This window comes from Pagrus major, chromosome 19, assembly GCF_040436345.1.
Source record: "Pagrus major chromosome 19, Pma_NU_1.0".
Taxonomy (NCBI): domain Eukaryota; kingdom Metazoa; phylum Chordata; class Actinopteri; order Spariformes; family Sparidae; genus Pagrus; species Pagrus major.
Genome location: NC_133233.1, coordinates 7,869,787 through 7,889,804, shown reverse-complemented (window position 1 = coordinate 7,889,804; position 20,018 = coordinate 7,869,787). Strand labels below are relative to the sequence as shown.

Genomic DNA, 20,018 nt, shown 5'->3' with positions numbered 1-20,018 from the left:
TTTGTAACATGTGAGTGTGAATATGAAACTGCTTTTTCCCCGTTATTTTAGTGCTGTTTCTTACATGCCTTTACTGTTTTTTCGCAGCTCTGTGCCACTGAGCTGCTCCACACAGAGACCAGAGATGTTTTATTTCATCATTACATTTACTGTACAGCACCTTTAAGCAGAGTGAGTGAGTGTCTCCATATTTCTGAAGACAATTACACTGTAATTTATAAGAGTATGGCACAGGCAGTTTAGTTTTAATGGCTTATGAATATGCAAACACTGATGTGACAGGCTGTATATCACTGCTTCAACCTTACTGAAGAACTGTAACAGTTTCGGACACAAGAGTTGTTGTTACTTACAGTCACTGAAGTGGGAGCTGCAGTCGACTTTCCAGACGATCTGTCCTTTGTGAGAGCCGTTGATGCCTCGGTTCTTATAGTCCAGAAAGTTCTCAGACAAAGCCTCATCTGGGAGGAGAGACTAGCCTGATGAAACCACACTAATACTCCAACCCTCCACAATGCTTCTAGTTACAGTTTACATTAGAGAAACAAACAACTGCAGTTTACTCTCCATGTAGAAACATCAATGATCTACAGGTGCGCCATGTCAAAATTGTATCAGTATAAATCTTTATGTGATAAAAAAAAAGTGTCATATATCAATATTTCCAATACTGCAAGGTGTTGAGGTATTTATATTATGACTGTGCAGCAGAAATACAATGTGTGACGGTGAATGTCACGATGTTGCTGGCTCTGCTGTGGAGCAGTTTCAACAATGGAACAACATCAGTCATGTAGAGGTGGTCTGATCACATGAACTCCCAGAGAGAAAAAAAATCTGAGCCGCAACACACAATCTACTCTGAGATGGATCGAGTCAGGATCTGACAATAACAATGACATAAAATGTTTACATTGCCGTACCTAATCAGAGCACCGCATAGTGACGTCACAAAATGAATAAATAAATATATAAAACCCTCTGGATTTTTAAAAGTGGGGATAAATAGAGTGAGTGGTGCAGTCAGTCACAGTCAGTTGGGTGTGAGGAAAAAGTTCCGCAGAAGCACACAGCTGTCAGTCAAACAACAGGATTCAATAAGCATCAGCAGCTGGACACATTTTGCTGGTGTCCACTGAATTGATGTTAGCTGACAGGTCTGTTTCGTGTCAGTGACCCTAATCAGAGAGATCTGCTTCCGTCTGATCCTCTATAACAAGCTGTGTTAAATTCACTATTGACCACTGACTGAATACAGGAAATAAGGTATAAATTTGACCACATCAGGTAATCATCAGTTCAGCATGAGGAGGATCAGATTAATCACCTCGTCATCAATGATCTGACTCTCTGACAATTTTGGACAAAAAATGAAGTCAGCTGTCTACACTTGAAGTGGATGGTCGAATATCCCATCCTGGCTGCTGTCAAAAGGTCCAATACTTGGTGATATTTAGTGATAGAGATACTTTAGTGAGCTTGTTTAACATTATTGGAAATGATTTTACATTTTGCAGCTAAACTGAGTTGCAACATATTTAGTTTTTTTCTTGTTACTGCCTTGTTGTTGCCTTTCTCTCTTTTTCAAGGTTCAGGGTCCATTTAATTGTGCAACTAAATATAAGTTGTAGTCCCTTTATGCTACACAAGAAATTGTTGTGAGATTGTAAAAAGTGTTGATGAGGAGTCTCACAGCCTGAGAAATGAAGCTGCTCTGTAGTCTGGCAGCAGATACTTCTGTATCTTTCACCAGATGGCAGCAGGGTGAACAGACTGAGGCTGGAGTGGGTGTTTTTTTTGTCAGTTTGGTTGACAACACGGTCATCTTGTTTGAGTAAACTTGTGCCTGATTTGCTTTTCCATCACCAGGTTTACTGCGCTGAGCTGAACCGAGCCCCGCCTCCAAGCGGGCTGCGGTGACGTCTCACGACTGCAGCCAACATGTAACGAGCTCCCGTTTCCCCCTAAAATCGACACTCAACTCATGTCTGAGAGAAAGAGGTTTTTAAAAGTCAGTGTGTTCAGCTCTCAGTACTTTTGTAGCTTCTAACTGAATCTCTTTTGTTTCTCTCGTCCTGTTTGTTCTTTCAAACAGCTGCTGTGTTTTACTGTTTCATCGTGTTCACTTTCAGCTGTGTCAGGAGTCATGTTTAGTTACTGCTGCTGAAAACACAAAGTTTACTGTAATGCTGCTTCATAATAAAAGTTTTAAATGACTACATAACAGGGGCTTTTATTGTGGAGAAGTTATAGGAAATTAAACGTGTTTGTAACTGAATTAGCGGAGCCACTTTGTTAGCAGTGATTCTGTTCGGTGTGTGCACCCTCCTTCAGTCAGTAGATTGATCTACAGTGTGTGTGCTTAAGCTTCTGGCCGTGCAGAGAAGTTGTTTAGTGTTAATTGTAGTTTCCAGATAAATTAAAACACATTGTCTGCCCATGTGGTGACCACAACTGACACTGCTGCAGGATGCCAGCAGTGAGGGGAGCCAGTGAGGGATGATGTCTTGGTTTTTGTGCTAAGAAGACCATTTTTAGCGCTCCAGCGAGGATACAAAAAAGTCTAAAGATGTTACAGAATAAAGACTCTTTGTAAATCTGTTAGATGGTCATTTCAACCACTCTATATAAAATAAATCATTACCTCAAACATTGAAGGTAAATCATACATAAAACGTTGTAATGTCATGTTCTCAACACTCTTTTACTCTGTTACAAACTCAAGTGTCAGCTCATTGCAAAGTGGAACAAACTGTGTCTAAATACAATCTGAATCGTTCAAAAGAAACAAGCAGAACATGTTTAATTGTCACTTACCAATGAGATACATTCCGATCCAGTCTCCAGCATCCACTTCCTCCTTGATGTCCCATGTGATCACCAGGTCTTCAGACTGGCCGATGGTGTAGTGGGAGGAGCTGATGGTGAGGGTGGAGCGGGCATCTGGGGACACCAGATCGGTGTCGCTGGTAGACCGTGACAGCCCCAGCATGAAGGCCTCCTGGTTCAGACCATTCACAGCGTAGCTCTCTGGGCCGTAGCTGTGACGAACCGCGTCCTTACAGCGCTGGCGGGTGTGGCTGCTGCGTGTCGGGGAGGCCATGGCCGCCAGGCCCAGGAACCGATTCTGGTACAAGTTCTACAACACAATACACGGCAAAAAGCTTTTAGACCAAAAAAGAGTTAAATTTTGTTCTGACCACATTTTTTCGGCTCAATGTCAGCCCATTATAGGTTAAAGAGTAAGTACATTGAGAGTTAGTACATTGCATGTCCACACACTGGTGTCACTGTACGCTGCAACCGTTATTTTCCTTTTCCTGAGAAAATCCAGTGGGAAATATATGATGTACCCTGGGACGATCACATCACTGCATCCTTTGTCAAGTAAGAACTTGATTTTAACATTCAGTATTTATGGATTATCCTTAATATTTAGTAATAATTATACATTTTTAAAATAAAATAAAAATCACTGATCCACTTAATCTGGATCTGCACCAAAAGTTAATGTGGTCTATTCTGGGCCGAGACCCATCCTCCATCCAAGTTTTGTGGAAATCTGTTTGGTAGGTTTTATGTAATCCTGCTGACAAACCAACCAACCAGCACACGGGTGAAAACATGACGTCCTTGGAGGAGTTTGTTTTCTCCTCAGATTTGTGTCAGCAGCTGGAAGTAGATATTAGTTTGTCTGGTTTGTCTGGAGGCTGATGTATTGCAGGAGAAGGTCTGTCATGATGGTTCATGATATCAGTAGCTGACATGCTGGTAATAGTTGACATCTTTTCATCCTTCCAGCCTATTCAGGTTACATACTGTTGCTGGACCTATAAAGTCTGCTTCTTGTCTCTTAAATTCACTGCTGATATTTACAATATTTGAAAATTAAATTCATCTTTTATGCGCTGGAAATATGTCACCATGAGGTTCTACTTTGACGTCTGTAACAGTTCTTTTTATAAGTGATAAATGTTTAAAGGGATATACTTCCATCAATCTGATACCCTGCGCTGATCCACCAGGAGATCACTGTCATTGTGTACTTGTTTTTCGATGGAAAGGTCTATTATCTGAGTGCGGTATCATTTCCAGACACTCACAATGACACTGCTGCTGGTATTTGATGCTTTGAGGGTAAAAGGTTTGAAAAGCATAATAACAACATCAAATGGAGATGTAGCTACGTGAACAACTCATTCTAAGGATGGAAAAAAATATCATTTCTAAAATTAGAGACAGCAAAGAGAGCATTCGCACCAACTGGCAGAGAAATCTTTTGGACAATCACTCTGATCGTACAAACACACAGGGAACAAACATGCATCAACACATCTTTTGGACCAATGCACACAAAAGATATGAAATGGGTAGAGGACCATCGTTAATGTAGTTTAGATACGTGGTGGTGATGAGAGGTACTGACGTGACTCTTCATATTGAGGGAGAAGATGGAGATTTCAAAAACCGTTAGTACATCACACTTTACAACATCCAAAAGTTTGTTTGCTTTAAAGAAAACTAGTCCAGGCCTGTTCGTAGAGTCACACAAGTGGAATGGATGATAAGTATGAGGGAGGAATGAAACATAAATCTACATGATCCAGTTGTTCATTATCGTTAATTTGTTAGTTTTGAATGTTTCTCTTTTGTTGCACTGAGAAACAATAATGTTACCTAATGTAGTAAATGTACCTCTGCTGTATCGATCCTTTAACATTACAGTCTGATAGACTTTTTAAATTGTGCAGGACATCTGAATTGACTGGTTCACGTACTTAATAGTGCATATCCTAATTTATTCAACAAAATACTACAACATTTGACAGATTAGCTCCAAGGTAAGAATCCCACAAAATGTCAGTATATTAAACATCATTTGAACTTTTTCAGTATTTTTCAGTGTATTTGTATTGTAACTGTCTCTCTTGGTTTCCAGTTTGCCTTTTCCACACAGGGTTGAAACTGATCGGAAACTATCCTCTGAACAGTGGTTGTCCAGTCAAAGCTTAGCAACAGCAACCCAGCAGGAAGGTCTGTCGAGGGTTTGGACTGTCCACATACTGCAGCTGTGCACGGGGCTGTTGTCAGACAGAAACTGAATGACTTGAAGGGTGTTGTTTTTTTTTATTTCCAAAACCCAAAATAGAAGAGTGAAAGTGCAAGAAATGAATTTAATTGCATGCTTGTCTGCACTAACGTTAGCAAGCTAACTAGACATTTACAGGACCACATAAAGACAGGAGACTTTGCCTTGTGTTATTGCAAAAGCCAAAGAGAATAATTACTTATATTTAGCTAGCTACATGATATTTAGGGATTAGAGGTTAAATCCTGGTTCAGGACTGGATTACACTTCACAGCCAAACCTGTTACCAAGGACAGCATTAAATTTGTCCTCCTCCTCAAACCTACAGAACATGTGCCTTCAGCCTTTTACCATCACATCATAGACATCATATGCATATTTGAGAACCTTTCGTGTAGTTATGTGCTCAAATTAGTCTCCTGTAACATGTTACGATACAGCACTTAGAAAAGAGTCTCATGTAAATATTTAAAGGCTATCTGAAGTCTGAGTTTTAAGCTAACACACTGAGTTAGTGTTAACTGGCTAGCTATGGCTAAAACAATCATTTCAGCAGATATAGACGCCTGCTTTTGTTTACTTCTGTGTGATATAGATACATTAAAAATTGGTTGAACCCTAATTCGGAAATAAGAAAATATTTTTGCACCTCATCTCAAAGTCAACGGGTTTTTTGGTTAAATGCCTCAAACACTCCTGTAATTCTAAGCATTTCTGTGTCTTTAAAAAGTTGGTTGCTAACATGTGCTAAATGAGACTACATTAGCTGCTGAGGACATTAACCGTCTTTAAAGGCGGATGTTAAAATCATGTGACTATGATGCATTTGCATTAGCTTTTGACTTCTGGCAATTTCATTTACACTTCAAAAATCGTGAAAGTGGTGTTCATCTGTGAAGATAATCTGGCTGAACAAAACATGTAAGTATCATACACAGAATTTATTTTCTGCAATAATCCAAAATCCAATTGAAAGATCCTATAGGCTTTAGTCAAGTAAACCAGGGTGATGCTAACTTCAGGGTTAGCCTACGAGAACGTACGAGAACGACCAGACCAGAATCGCTTCAACAGAATCACCTGATTTGGCACCTGGCATTTCTGTTGTTTTCATTTTCCGAATTTGGGAGGACAGAATTGCAGAATAACCTGAACACAAAAGTATCCACCATAACAGCACAGAACTATAGAGTGGTTCAGTTCTTACAGTATGATGTATAAAAAGGTTCAGTTTCTTGGTTGGTTCATCATAGGAACATTTCTGAACCTCTCAGCAACTGTAAATGTGGTTTAAAGGTGCAGCCTGATCCACTAAGAGTCCGGTGTCTGTTGAGCATGGCCCCTGTGATTACCAGCAGGTCCGAATGTGATGGAGGGTTTTCCATCCTGGGATCTCAGATCAGATCAGGGGATGCTCCAGTTAGAAAGGAGCTGCAGGGCACCGCTCAGCCAGCCTTGACGCATTGGTCTAAAAGCTGAAACGCTTTGTGCAGTTAGTGACGAACAAGGGTTTTCTGCACGCACAGCGTAATTTGTACGATGATACGAATGTTAATGTAAGACAGCACCATCATTGATTAAGCCTACACTGTCCATAAATATATATTTGTACCGTCACAAGCCTTCAAAATCCCATATTCCTGCAGATAAACTGGTTGATGGGTACTGATAAGCAGGCAAATGGAGAACATGGTGGATGATGGTGATGGCGGGTGGGGGGGGCACTGACCTTGATACTACAGAGCTGCATCAGCATAATGACCAGTCAACCCAAAGCAGACCAAAACCTGAGGGAAGTGGGAGGAGAAGGGCGGTGGGTTACAAACCAGAAACAAAAAGCAGAGGCAGTGAATGCAGCAGGTGAAATCAAGTATGGCATCCGTGTGCACTCATGTCAGACGGGGAACAAAAAAAACAGCATCATCAGACTTTCATACTTCATCTTTGTCAGATAAAAAGATGAATTATTGAGAAGGAGCGGAGGCACCGATGGACCGACACAGAGAGACAAAGACAGCGTGACCTCCACACAGACACATGGAGAACAGAGACACACAGCAATGAACACACGGAACATCAGAACAGAGCTGATGATGTTTCATCAGTGTTCATGTGCATCTATGGATGGTCACATGCCTGCAAAGGAAGAACATATTAGCAGGAATATGATGTCATGTCCTTCAGTGAGTGTGATTCACCTCTGGAAGAAAGACATGATGCTGGCTGCATTCATCAACACTACACTTTTTCAGAGGACCTTAACTCTTAGTTCATTCAAAGTAGCTAGAATCATATTTTAAGAATAAGATGTATATCTTATACTTTTAAACTTTAACACAGAGCAAACAGCAGTGCTCTGATCTCTGACATGCAGTAACAAAATACCCAACTACTGTACAAGACTGCATCCTTTTAAGAAAGTAGTCCATAACACTGTATTTATTCTATCATAGTGGCAGAATAAATACAGTCCATTCATCCAGTTATTGTTTTCCCAACAACTGCCCTGGTAGATCACCAATACTGCTAATATCAGAGATTAAAAAGAGAACGCAGCTGCTGTCTGTCATCCCAAAATACACAAGAGGTTTAAAGTGCTGACATTAAAATAACTGAATCATGTGGCCGACCATTCATACAGAGAGGCATCAGATGTGTTGATCACAGCTGCAAACAGCAGATACCATCGCTGCCTTCACTTCATCACTGCCTTCACTTCATCACTGCCACAGTGCTTCACAAAATGGAGCTGCTATATGTAAACTCTGGGGGTAGCTTACCTTAATGTTTTGGGCTTTAACTGTGATAGAATGTGGTCTAAATTGCTATTCAGGTTCAATGTTATGTTTGCTCACTTGTGGGTAATAAATTTACAGAAGTCCATTTTGACTTGGCCGTATGAGGGATGAGCATTTCAAGCAAAAAAGCTAATCGATATAATTCAAAGGTCTTACCCCCTCCCTGCACACACACACACATATAGACTAAAGTTAATTGTCATGTTTAATCTTTTTTAAGTAATTGAGTCAGAACAAGGATGGTGTGTTATACCCAACAACACTTAGTATAATAGAAATGATTTCTTGCGCTTCAGCTCATAAACGTCTTCACCCGCCGCCATTTTCTCACAAACACTTGATCAGTACAGCACAAATTCAACTCTCACCAGCAAGGGAAGCGAGATGGCTCAGCTCTGGAAAAAAAATGATTTGTTTAGTTCTGTTTAACTTGCCATGGGCAATTGAGCAATCCTTATTATTGAGTCTTACTACAGACTCTCATTTTGTTTTTCAACCCTGCGTTGGATAATGACAAATCACCTTGTTACCCTGCTTTTCACCAACTCAGTCTTATGCCAGTGAACTGATCACGTCAAATCTTATCAAACAACACAGCTAGAATGTCAGATTTTTATGACCTTGCTCTGACTTCTGTCCACAAAGAAAATACAACGCACTCTTTTCTTGTCGGTGTACTCAAGGACAGTCTGACATCTACGATTTGAGAGTCGGCAGCTAAATAGCAATGGTTCAAATCCTAGAAACAATCAGACTCATGTGATCTTTTCCCTGATGTTTATATTTTCTGTAATAGCTTACTGTGACAGAGTGACCAGCATGAGTATGTCCCCTGAGTTAATTTATGATAGACTCCAGCAGTGCTGCTGTTGTAGCTACTACTAAGAGAGGAGGTGGGAATTGTGTAGGCACAGCTGTGTGCACAATATTACACTCATATGCAAATATCTACGAGCACAGGCACAAAAACAAAAACTAAACAAACTCATGTTTCACACTCGTGTTCAGTCCCTACAGTCCTCATTAGTCATGTAGTGCCATATTAGCATGGTGCCCTATCTATCTACACTAACAGACATGCATTGTAATCTCCAGGGAGATCTCCCCAGTTGTCCTTCCTACTTGTTCTGACACTTGCATAATTAACCACTATAATTGTGTTCAAGACGACAGGATTCATAATTCAGCACACATGCATGGCAGGCAGAATAGTAGAGACATGAAATGATCCAGTACTGTGGTTCACTAATGATCCCCTGACCGCCCCTCACGCTTATTGTTCACCTTACCTCGCTGCTGTATGATCTACTCATTACTGTCCTCATGAATCCTTGACCCTGGAACACTTCAAGTGAAAGCTGATATGCACTGTGTGTTTCATGAAAAAGATCCCCCAGAAAAAGATGAAAACATGCTGCCAGTGGTGGCTCCCGCCCTGAACAAGGCTCTGCTGAGATAGTTGGATCAGTGGGTAGTCCATCTATTGTGTAGTTAGTGTTGTGATAGAATCATATACATTTTCATGATCATATAGAAAAACACCCGAATCATTTAACATTGAATAACTGAAGATCCAGACTGACACCGGGTCGTTTTTCGAACTGAAACAACATATTTGATCAAATCCACTTAACTTCTGTGAGACAACAGCAAACGTTAGCATTCTTGCACTTTCTAACGTTACTGTTTGATACTCAATAAGATAGAAACTGTGTGAATTAATTCTAAAATGTCAGCGCACATCTTGAACACATTTATTGAAGCCTGGAAAATTAAATGTACTGGATGTAATCAAACAGTTATGTTGCAGTAGCTAGGAAGTGGCTGAAAGCTAAGCTAGCTTTGCTTTGAAACTGATTTCTTTACGGTCAACATTTCCAAAGACGCCGTGTCAGGGGCCTGATATCTAGACATACAGCCTCCGGCACGACGTGAGACCTCAATGCATAGAAGATGGATTCATTTATCAAAAAAAATGCTGTTGCATTTAAAGAGCTTTACATGAACATCTGCCAAAATCACCCCTCTGCCCCAACTGTTATCTAATGCAGTGCTCAGCCTAGCAGCAACCACCACAGCTGCAGAGGGGACATCAGCTGCTGGCAGCGAAAAGCAGTTTAATTCATATAGTAACAGACCATGTTAATAATTGATTATATTTAATTCAATATCAAATGACCTCCCTGTAAACTATGTCAGCTGAAAGTACAAAAAATCCTCAAAAACAAGCTGGCATTAGGGTTGAGTACTGAACTCTTTTAAGGGTGCCAGCAGAATTACATGAGAACTACTGACCAGCAGTTAATGCTGTCAAATTATAGTAACTGAGAGCACATCTGGGAGAGAGAGTAACAGAGGATACAGACAGAGACAGAGAAAGAGCAGGATCACCTGTAGACAGCACTCACTACAACATACATTAAGTTCTTGACTCAAGTCATTCAAATGGACAAACTCATCACTACAATTTCTTAAACACAGGCGGCTATAATGTCACATCATCAGGCCCATTATATTCAGAATAATACCAATAGAGCGCTAGCAAGTTCTCATGTAGCAGTCACTGCTGTCTACAGAAGAAAATTTGGCCTTTGGTCCCATACCATGCAGTAAAAATAAGACCACAGCGATGCTGGCAGCTCTGTGAATCTGCACTGTGTTACAATGCCAACGTTTTTAAAGAGCACAGAACACAGAGGACAGCTGACGGGAGCGCCAGTGGTTTTGCAGTTATCAGAGTCGTGACTAAAATATTGGACAATAGTGGACAATTTAGAAATGATGTTGTGGAAAGTTAAGGGATCCTAAAAATGTAGGAAATCAATGGAAATCACTCCAGTCGTCATGGGGATATTTCAGTCTGGACCAGAGTGGTGGACTGACTCACAAATTGACATGTCCAATCTCAGAGACATGTTGCTAGCATGACTAATAAAAACACAGTTCTGTGCCACCCCTGGTCTCAGCCTGGCCACCTCGGCAGAAAGTAAAGTAAAATAAAATCATAATTAAGGTGCAATATGTAAGAATTTTAGTTTAAAACAACAAAAATCAATGGAAATTATCATCACAATATCAAGAAATAACAGTCTTAACATTATTTTGAAGACGTCTATGTATTGTGTTGCAGAGATATCTGTTGAAGTTAGCATGCTAACCAGCTAACCCTTAGCCAGTTTGTACCTAAAGATGTGATGGTCTGATAGTAAACAACACCAACCCCTCTGCAATGCTCTGAGCTCCAAGTCCGGACAGAGTCAGCTAACATTTTGACATATTGCACCTTTAAATTCAATTAAATCAAATCAAAAGGTGCTATTTCCCAGTATGGAACAGTGGGTACCTTTGGGGGGGAAAAGTAGTCAGAGATACAGGTGCTAATGCAAGTATTTCCCGTTAATAATCCACCTGAGATCACGTAAAATCAAATCTCTGTGACCCTGCTGTTGAAAATAACAAAGAATAGTTAATGAATTTAAACATAAAACACTTGGTAACACTTCATCAGTCATCCAGCACCCAGCTGGACGGCCACTCTGCTTCAGATTGTCTCCTGTCTGTCTCTCCACAGACCGACATACTGTGTTGTGTGAATCAATACAAATTCTATATCCAGCACTGTGTGATGACTGCAGCCAGCAGCTTACAGTAGCTAGCCTTCTCTGTAACACGACTCTGTCACGTCTCGACAGCAACAGAGCAAGTTCTCAGCAGACTGTTCTGTGGTTCACGTTCAGTACAGAGATGATGCACACTATCACTTCAGAAAGTGGGCACTGCGAGGCTGCCTGCAGCTATATAAACTGTCATATAAACATATATATATATAATCATATTAGACAAATGTGGCAGATGACCTTATTTCAGAGGATGGACCCAGAGAGTGTTTTCTCCTGTTCAGTAAAGGCTGCTGCTTCACTTAAATGTGTCTGTTGAGCTTGTTTACCCATACTACAGCAGACATCCACAGGGCCTTGAGTAAAAACACTGCCAAAAAGTAGTAAGACATGTCTGGATTTAGACCAGATTCTAACGCTAGTGAAAACCCAACCACTCTAAACTCTCTGAGATGACTACCACTTATTTCCCTGAAAAAACCTTTTCTGGAGCAGCTGAAGGCAATGCTGATTTTGCACTGACAGCACCCTACAAAATTCATCTGTTGTCTCTGCAGTGGTTTTTTTTCTGGCTCTGCGCTAACATGTGATTTAACAGTGAGCAATTGTCAGGTGTCATTGAGGCAGACCTGGAAGAAAAATCCACCCAGTTATATGGGCACACTGAAAGCGCTCCTCTGTCAAGTGTTAAGGAACTGTTTTGCTGGAGAATATCAAAGATCTGTACATTTCAGCAACAGTGACGACCGACGCACTCAGTATGAAGCCATCCTATGTCATCCACCTCAGCCTGTAATCACAACACTACATCATGAAGCACTTTACTGCTGAAAACAGCTCCCTTCTTCTTTTTTGTTCCTTTCTCAAAGGAGTCAATATGCTGATTTTTAGAAGGGAGCCCAAGCGATACTGGATTTTTGGGGCCAATGTGGATATCATTATTGATTTTCGGGGCTGCTAGCGATTGTCGGAAAAAGAAGTCTGATTTGTCTGTGATTAACAGAGGAAAACAGCGCTGTCAGTTTGGTCTGCATCTGTCTGATCAGGGCCAGTGTGGCAGAAATATCACAGCCTCATATCTTCTCTGCAGGAGGCTGAGTCACTCAAAGAAAACAGTCCGTCAATGTCAAATTGCTGCTGGCTTCAATTTGAACAATGCACACAGAGAAGGCAGCAGCAGCACAAAAATCTAATCTACAGAGCTCAGGGCGTCATGATTTAGTTAAAATGGATTTAGTTTAAAAGTCAACCAGATTTACGTGTGCCGGAAGGTTCTATTCACATACGATAAATGGTTACTTGAACAGCAGATTACTAAAATGCTCTGGGCCTTTCGTATTTTAAAGTCCTCATAGACTACCTGAGCTCACCTCAGGGACCTTAGCCAACCACTGCAGAGCTCCACACACGACACGATACGTCCTCAGAAACCCTAAAACCACAGCTTCTCTGCATACATCGGATGCTATCATCCTTAACTGGCACCAAATGAACATTTGCATGCATATTTATAAGAGGGTTAAAAATAGAGAGTGGGAATGCATCCAGGAATGGAGTGGGACAGGAAACCACCAAACCCAGATTACTCTCCCTGTTGTTGGTGGAGCTGAGTTGATGCACCTAAAGCTTTTATGTAGTTCTGCTGAATAAGAAACACAATACAGCCTGAAATATTAACAAGATGTGTGATCACATAAAATGGCATTTAAAGGAAACGCATATGTGGAAAGACAGTGTTATGTTGTGTGTATTGACAGTGATGTGTGATGGTCACCAGCTGAAGGACATTATGATTTACTCACCTTCCTGACAACCTGACAACCCCCCATCACTGGTGATGTGTCACCCAAAGTCACAGACATTAAAAGTGATTTGTTGCGTGAGGTTATACTCATGACAGCTCCACAGAGACGAGACAAAAGGAAGCAGAGCCGTGCCGTGCCGCTCCAGTGTTTAAGAGGATTTTGAGGATGGGAACCTCCAACACAAAGAGGGAGGGGGAGCCTCTCCTCACTCTGGGACTCGTAGTACATCCCCAAATCAAGAGGAACTAGGGCGAAGCTGCATGGCCCTGACGTCTCCAGCGCCCATACATCACGCCAAACACCATTCACAAAATTAACTACGTTCATGTTGCGTGTCTTGCTGAGACAGATGAGAATTGTACATGAAAGATGACTCGAGATTTTCTCAGATTTGTCTCGACTCTGTGTTTCGGCACACATTTGATAGCTCACAATGACTCAAATGACCCCTTTTATCCGGGATAATGCCAACTTTTAGGGGTTATGTGATTTGCTAGCAACGAGATAAATGATGCTACGGGAGAACCGTGTTGAGACAATTTCACTCCAGTGATGCAGGGAGCTCCATATTGCAGAATGGAACCGTGTTCCCGTCAGTCGTGGGTTAACCTTAACCCTGTTACCGACCAGCTCAGTGAGTCAGTCGATGTTTGGGGCAGAACCGAGCGCTGGGCCGCTGCTGAGACTGACCGGAGACGCTACATCACCTGACGGTACACAGCAACAATGGAGGGCCACCTACCTGGGATAAAAAAACCTGCCGGTGGATCATTCTCCGATGTAAGGCTGAAGACTTGAAGCTACACGCCTGCTAGTTTCCACCGAGCTCCATGTCGACGGTAAAAAAAAAAGGCAGGGGGGACACAAACAAACCAGCGGAGCGAGCAGAGGGCCGACGAGGCACACGACGGAGGCTGTAGTCACATCGTCTCCTCGGTCTCTGGACCACAGTGAAGCCCGCCACAATACAGCACCCACTTCCGCCCTGTGCCAAAATAAACCACTACAACATCGTGACTGGAAGCGTTTCCAACACGTTTGGGTCGATATGTTACCGTAAAATACATATACTATTATTAACACGTGACAAATACAGGGGTGAGGGCGAGCTTTATCTGAAATGCTGTTTCCTTAACGAACACGCTCGTATTTTGAAGGCGTCACTTCCGGTTACATTGGCGCTAAATCTGTCGTACTTCACAGAGCTGGGTACCAAATGCCTCACAGCCAATCAGAAACCGCGCTTTCCTCCTCGCTTGCGCTGCCTCCTCGTCTCTGCCTCCCTCTACCTACCACGCGCACGTGCACGCACAGCCTACACACGCGCACGTAGTGTCACGCGCCAGTCCTTCTCCACATCACTGTCCCTCTCCTGCCTGTTTTCCTTCAAGGAGCAGGAGACAGGAGACAAGAAACAGGAGACAAGCACAGGAGACAAGAGACAGGAGACAAGAGACAGGAGACAAGAGACAGGAGACAAGAAACAGGAGGCATTGTTTCCGAATGTTGTGAAACAGGCCTTCAATACTTGAATGAATCACACACACAAACACATTGACACCTTCAATTACACGTTATTTTTAATACAAAATATGTGTCTCAGAGCCAAACACATAAGTTAGTCACAGAAAGTTAGGCCTATTAAAAGACAACTCATAAAACATCAGGTATGTTCAGACACGGCCAGAGTAATAATGTTACGGAAAAAATAAGTAATTGAATGATTGAATCAATTTTAATGAGGAGGAGGAGGAGGAGGAATGAGTCCAGAAGAAGGGTGAGACTGAGAGAAACCAGGAGAGATGGAGAAACAAACAGAACGGATCAGAACAGACAAACAGAAACATGGTGGAGCGGCAGACAGAGTCCCAGAGAGGCAGAGCATCAAGAGTGGTGCTTCTGAGCAAACTGTGGCTCCATCTGTTTGTTCCATCTTTAATGGAAAGATCATTTACAGAGGAAATGAACACAAGCACAAAGCACTTGAATCTACTCAAGTGTCTGCTATTCTTTGTGTTAGGACAGAAGAAAAGAGTCAATCTGTTCCAAACTATTTGCTTTCAGAAACCACATCAAACAGTTTAATAAGTTAAAGGGGAGGGTTCCTTCTTGTGCCTCTAATAGATAGTGTACAGTCAAGAGGTGTCGATGATGGATCCTAAAAGAACCACAGAGAAGAACCTGCTCTGTTTCAGTACTGTTAAGCTCTGACAGTGACAGTCTTATCTCTGACAGCTGCAAACCTGTGTGTTTTTGGACCTGGTAGACAAGAGAGGAGCTGATGCCTGTTTAAAGACCACCTCAATGACTCACATGCATCTGTCATCAGTCATATTGTCCTTCAGCATGGCAACATGACGGATGTAATCCAGTACATTGCTTTGTGCAAGTGTGTAAATGGTGAAACCATTAGCCCACATCCAAAAAGCAGCAACACTGTCAGGACTGACTGCCACTAACAATACTCCAGTGGGGTCGTACCCCATGATGATCTGGGTGGATACATGGTGACCTGTAACCAGGGCGTCATGTGGGGAAAGAAAAGAAAATAACAATGCGATATGACATATATAATGGGGGATTATTGTAAGAGTTCAATGAATCAGTTTTTGTAGCTCAGTAATCTCCCATCAGGGTAAATGCTGTTAATTGAAACCATGTTGTGTGTAAGCGTGCTGTTGAGAACCTATTTGGCAACTTTTGGAAGAAACCATGATACATGATCTGTTACATAATTAGAGGAATGTAAAAATTCCAGATATCTAAAAATGTGGTGGGCCCCTGACGCCTGGTCACCCTGATTATTTCTGCTTCACACAGATATCATAGTTTACTAGTTCTGCACATTTAAAACCACGGTTAGCTTTGAAAATGACAATAAATTTCATATTTTTTATTTTATTTTATGTAATTTTATACAGCACAAAGTAGAAAAAGAGATTATGTGGAAAATAAACACATGAAATGTAATATATTTGTATGTATACACGTACAGTATAATATTATTACAGTATAACATTTGGTTATTTTCAAGTTGTCCTAATCTTGACACAAAAAACAATCTTTCCTAGAGACTCAGAGTAATTTAAACTGTTCCTGTATGTGACATAATATTTCAGAAGGTTTCCATGAATCTTTCAGGTAAATCACACTGTCAATGAGCCATTCTTTAGTTCACATCTCCAGGCCTGTAAAATATGTAAACATTAGACTGCTTACAAGGCATACAGCCCGTGATCAGACCGTGCTGGGAGCCACGGCCTCAGACGACTGCAAGAGGGGATTTGACCACTGTAGTCCTTTCCTGCAGAGACCAGAGAGCGACAGAGGACTGTTCCTCTGGTGACATCTGCTGGACAGAAGCTGTTAATGCCTCTGTATGACATCACTGAACATCTTTTCTTCTGTTGAAACCACCAGGATCGGTTTATAACACTGTCTGTGACTCTAAATGTAGCTGGATTCTTTCAGTAGAGATACTGTTTTATGATGACCTTTACAATCATATGGGATCACTGTGTGAAGACTGGGTTTACATTGTGCCTGTGCCTATGTGTAGGAGGGGGAGGCAGATCGAGGCGGACACAGCGGGAGAGAGACAGAATCTGCTCATATGAATGTAAATGAGTGAGCAACATTTACATCTTCCTGGTTGGCTGCACTCGTCCTCAGAAATCTGCCCGTCTCCCTGTCACTCCACCCCCTCACATTATCTGCTACTGCCGCTCATTCCTCTTCACCTCCTCTAAATCACTCACTGTCTTCTCCCAGTCTTCTCTTCCTCAGGCTCACACCGTCACCTCCTCCTCCTCCCACTTCCAGTTATGTGTTTCATTTCCCCGGCCCCTCAGTCAGCTCCTCTCCATTACGGCTGATTCATTGAAGTACAAGGAGCAACAGCTGCCCATTCATCTTTTCACTGACGGAGACATGAAGGAGGAGGAGGAGGAGGAGGAGGAGGGGAAGTCAGGATTACTTTTTTCATGATGTCCAATAGCCACACAATCACACCCGACACTGCGACTGCCTGACTGGGTTTGATTTGAGCAGAGATAAAGACAGTGTGTTGATCAGGAGGTTGGACTTGTACTTCAACAAACAGACAGTTGACTCCTCTCCAACACCTCCAACAACACAACAGTGAATGCTTGAATTGTGCTCAAATGACTTTTTCTCCATGCAGAAAAAACATAAATGTATATGAATATTTAAGGCTTTCAGAGTATCACGTTTGTGACAAGTGCAATTATCACTTTATTATAATAATAAAGGGATAGTTTTACAATAAGAAGTCTTAATATGAGAATAAAGTCATACATTTATCCTAAGATTTATTTTAATAACAATGTTCTCTGATTTAATTTTGTAATATATTGATTTTTACTTGCAAAGTTATGACTTTCTTCTCAGAATTTTACAACTTTTATCTCATAATATTATGACTACTATTTTAAATGTGTGAACATTGTGATGTGCATGAGCATTTGCCACCTTGCATGGCAGCCTCTGCCATCAGTGTGTGTGTGTGTGAATGTGAGAAGTGAGCGGTATGAATGGACACACAGTGAGTAGCAGCATGTTGGGTTTGAGTGTGATGATGCTCCAGTGGAACATGAGGGTATATTCATTAAGCTTTGAGCGGTCAGTAGACTGGCAAAGCGCTATAGAGTCCCTTTACGCTTATATCATATTATATTTTATTGCAGCTGTGTGGCTGCAATAAAAACCCTGCTGCTGTCTGACAACAGATACAGAAGTATCTGCTGCTGTACCAGCAGACTACAGAGCAGCTTCACTCCTCAGACTATGAGACTCTGCAGTTCATCCTCCACACTCCACCATGAAGTTTATTTTTCTGACTTGATTATTATTAGTTATTAGTTATAGTTTTCTTTTTTATGTATGTTCTTAGTAAACACTTTATTATACATTGGTCTAGTGCATATTGACGGCTTGATCTTGAATGTTTCAGCCAGTCTGCCTTCTCCTTAATAACAACTGTACAGTGCATTCCTGGTAAATAACAATTACTAATGCTAATTACTACCGGTAGCACTGTGATTAACATCGCGGTGACCGCCATCACTTCTACCAGTGAAACTACTGTACCTCTGCTCATAAAACACATTCATGCATATTTATATGTAATCAGATCAATACGTCTCCTTAAATGTTCAGAGTTTCCTGCAGAGAGCCAGCAGAGTGTTAAAGGCAAACTTAGTACACGCTGCTATGACTCATTAACATACTGTAGGATTTACATTGTGATGAAGTAGGATAATTACATAGTGAGCCCTCTTTTCCTCAACCTGCTTCACACATCTACTCCAGAGGGAGTGTTTCCCAGAGAGCCTTTCAACAGCCATTTACCATAATGTTTTATTAATGTAACGTTTCCTGCTATTAAACTCCTCTGTAGCTACAAGTGATGTCACACCGTCTCCTGTTGGTCAGTTATCCAATAAAAGAAGAATAATTCATGAAAAAGATCCAAATACTTAATACTGCATATGTACGCAGTGGGCGATACAGTCTCATTAAAAAGTTGTGAAAGCACATTTCATTGCTTTTGTTGACAGTTAAATATTACGTTGTAATTCATTGAAATCCAGATTTAACGGCAGTGAGGTGGAGAGGGCCCTTGATGTGACCACCGTGGAGGTATTTTGGCTTTAATTACAGCAGTGACAGTAATGTGAGCGCAGTCAAAGCAGTCGCAGCTGTTTACCTTTAAACTGACACTATCGTCTGTAAATTCTGCTTTGGGCTGCCCATGCAAAGCACTGTGGAGGGCAATTAAAACGCATTCTCTCTTTCTTATTAGAGAGTCAGTTCTCCAGAGGTTTCACGGAGCCATCGAGGGGCACCTGGGGATACACTCAACCGAACACTGATGACAGACGTGGGCTCTCGAGTCAAAAACTTTGGGTTTATTTTTCGGGGGTTTTGAAAAAGTTCAAAGCTGTGTAATTAATCATGGCAGTATTGAGTTGTGTCATTTCATGTTAATATTAGATTTTTGTGGTGTTTTGGGGATTTTGAATATTTTTTTTAAAAGATGCACTGATTGATATTTTTTTGGCCACTTGAGTGAATTGAAACAAGCTGAATACATAACACTGACACATCATCACCCAACAGAGCTGTCAAGTGGGAGCACAAGCTAGTGTACCTCACTGTGAATGAATTAAACAGTTGAAGTAATTCAAACTGGTGGTTCTGACACAGACTGACACAGACGTAGACTTTGTTTTCGTGGAAAAATGATCTCACAGTGTTCTGTGTTTCTTTTTTCATCACGATTGAGGATGTGGTTGAAACTGTAATACAGAATGAAGAAATAAAACAGTGGCCCCCAACATTAGCATTAAAGGAACAGTTCACCCACAAAGTGAAATTCAGTCATTAGACTGCACGAGCTCGACCATGTGTCCAGGGTGTAAATATTATCTTTTCAAGTTGAGTTTTTTGGAATCTCAGGCCTTCCACGGACTTGGATTCTACCAGAAGAGCTGTATTGAGCCAATTCATGTCTTTCTTCCCTGATTATTTCTTTGCATTTTAAAAAAAGTCCCCATCTTCTTCAGTAGAAGCTGTGAAGCTCCAGAAATATCTTGTGGACTTCACCTGACTTCTATCAGCACGGGGGTGATGAGATAATGACTGAGCCCCCCCTACCCTATCAGCAGCCCTGCTAATCAGTAACAAG

The 20,018-nt window shown here is 41.4% G+C and overlaps 1 protein-coding gene across 1 annotated transcript in view; it reads right to left on the bottom strand.

The window, feature by feature from the left end:
• LOC141014613 (E3 ubiquitin-protein ligase HECW1-like) overlaps nt 1-6,845 on the bottom strand; it is a 53,990-nt gene extending 47,145 nt beyond the window's left edge. Inside the window, exons 1-3 of the mRNA XM_073488473.1 lie at nt 6,819-6,845; nt 2,818-3,139; nt 354-461 (exon numbers count right to left, since the gene is read on the bottom strand). Coding sequence (XP_073344574.1) covers nt 354-461; nt 2,818-3,139; nt 6,819-6,845 — 457 coding nt within the window. The remainder of the gene's footprint in view (nt 1-353; nt 462-2,817; nt 3,140-6,818) is intronic.
• Between the last annotated feature and the right edge of the window lie 13,173 nt (nt 6,846-20,018).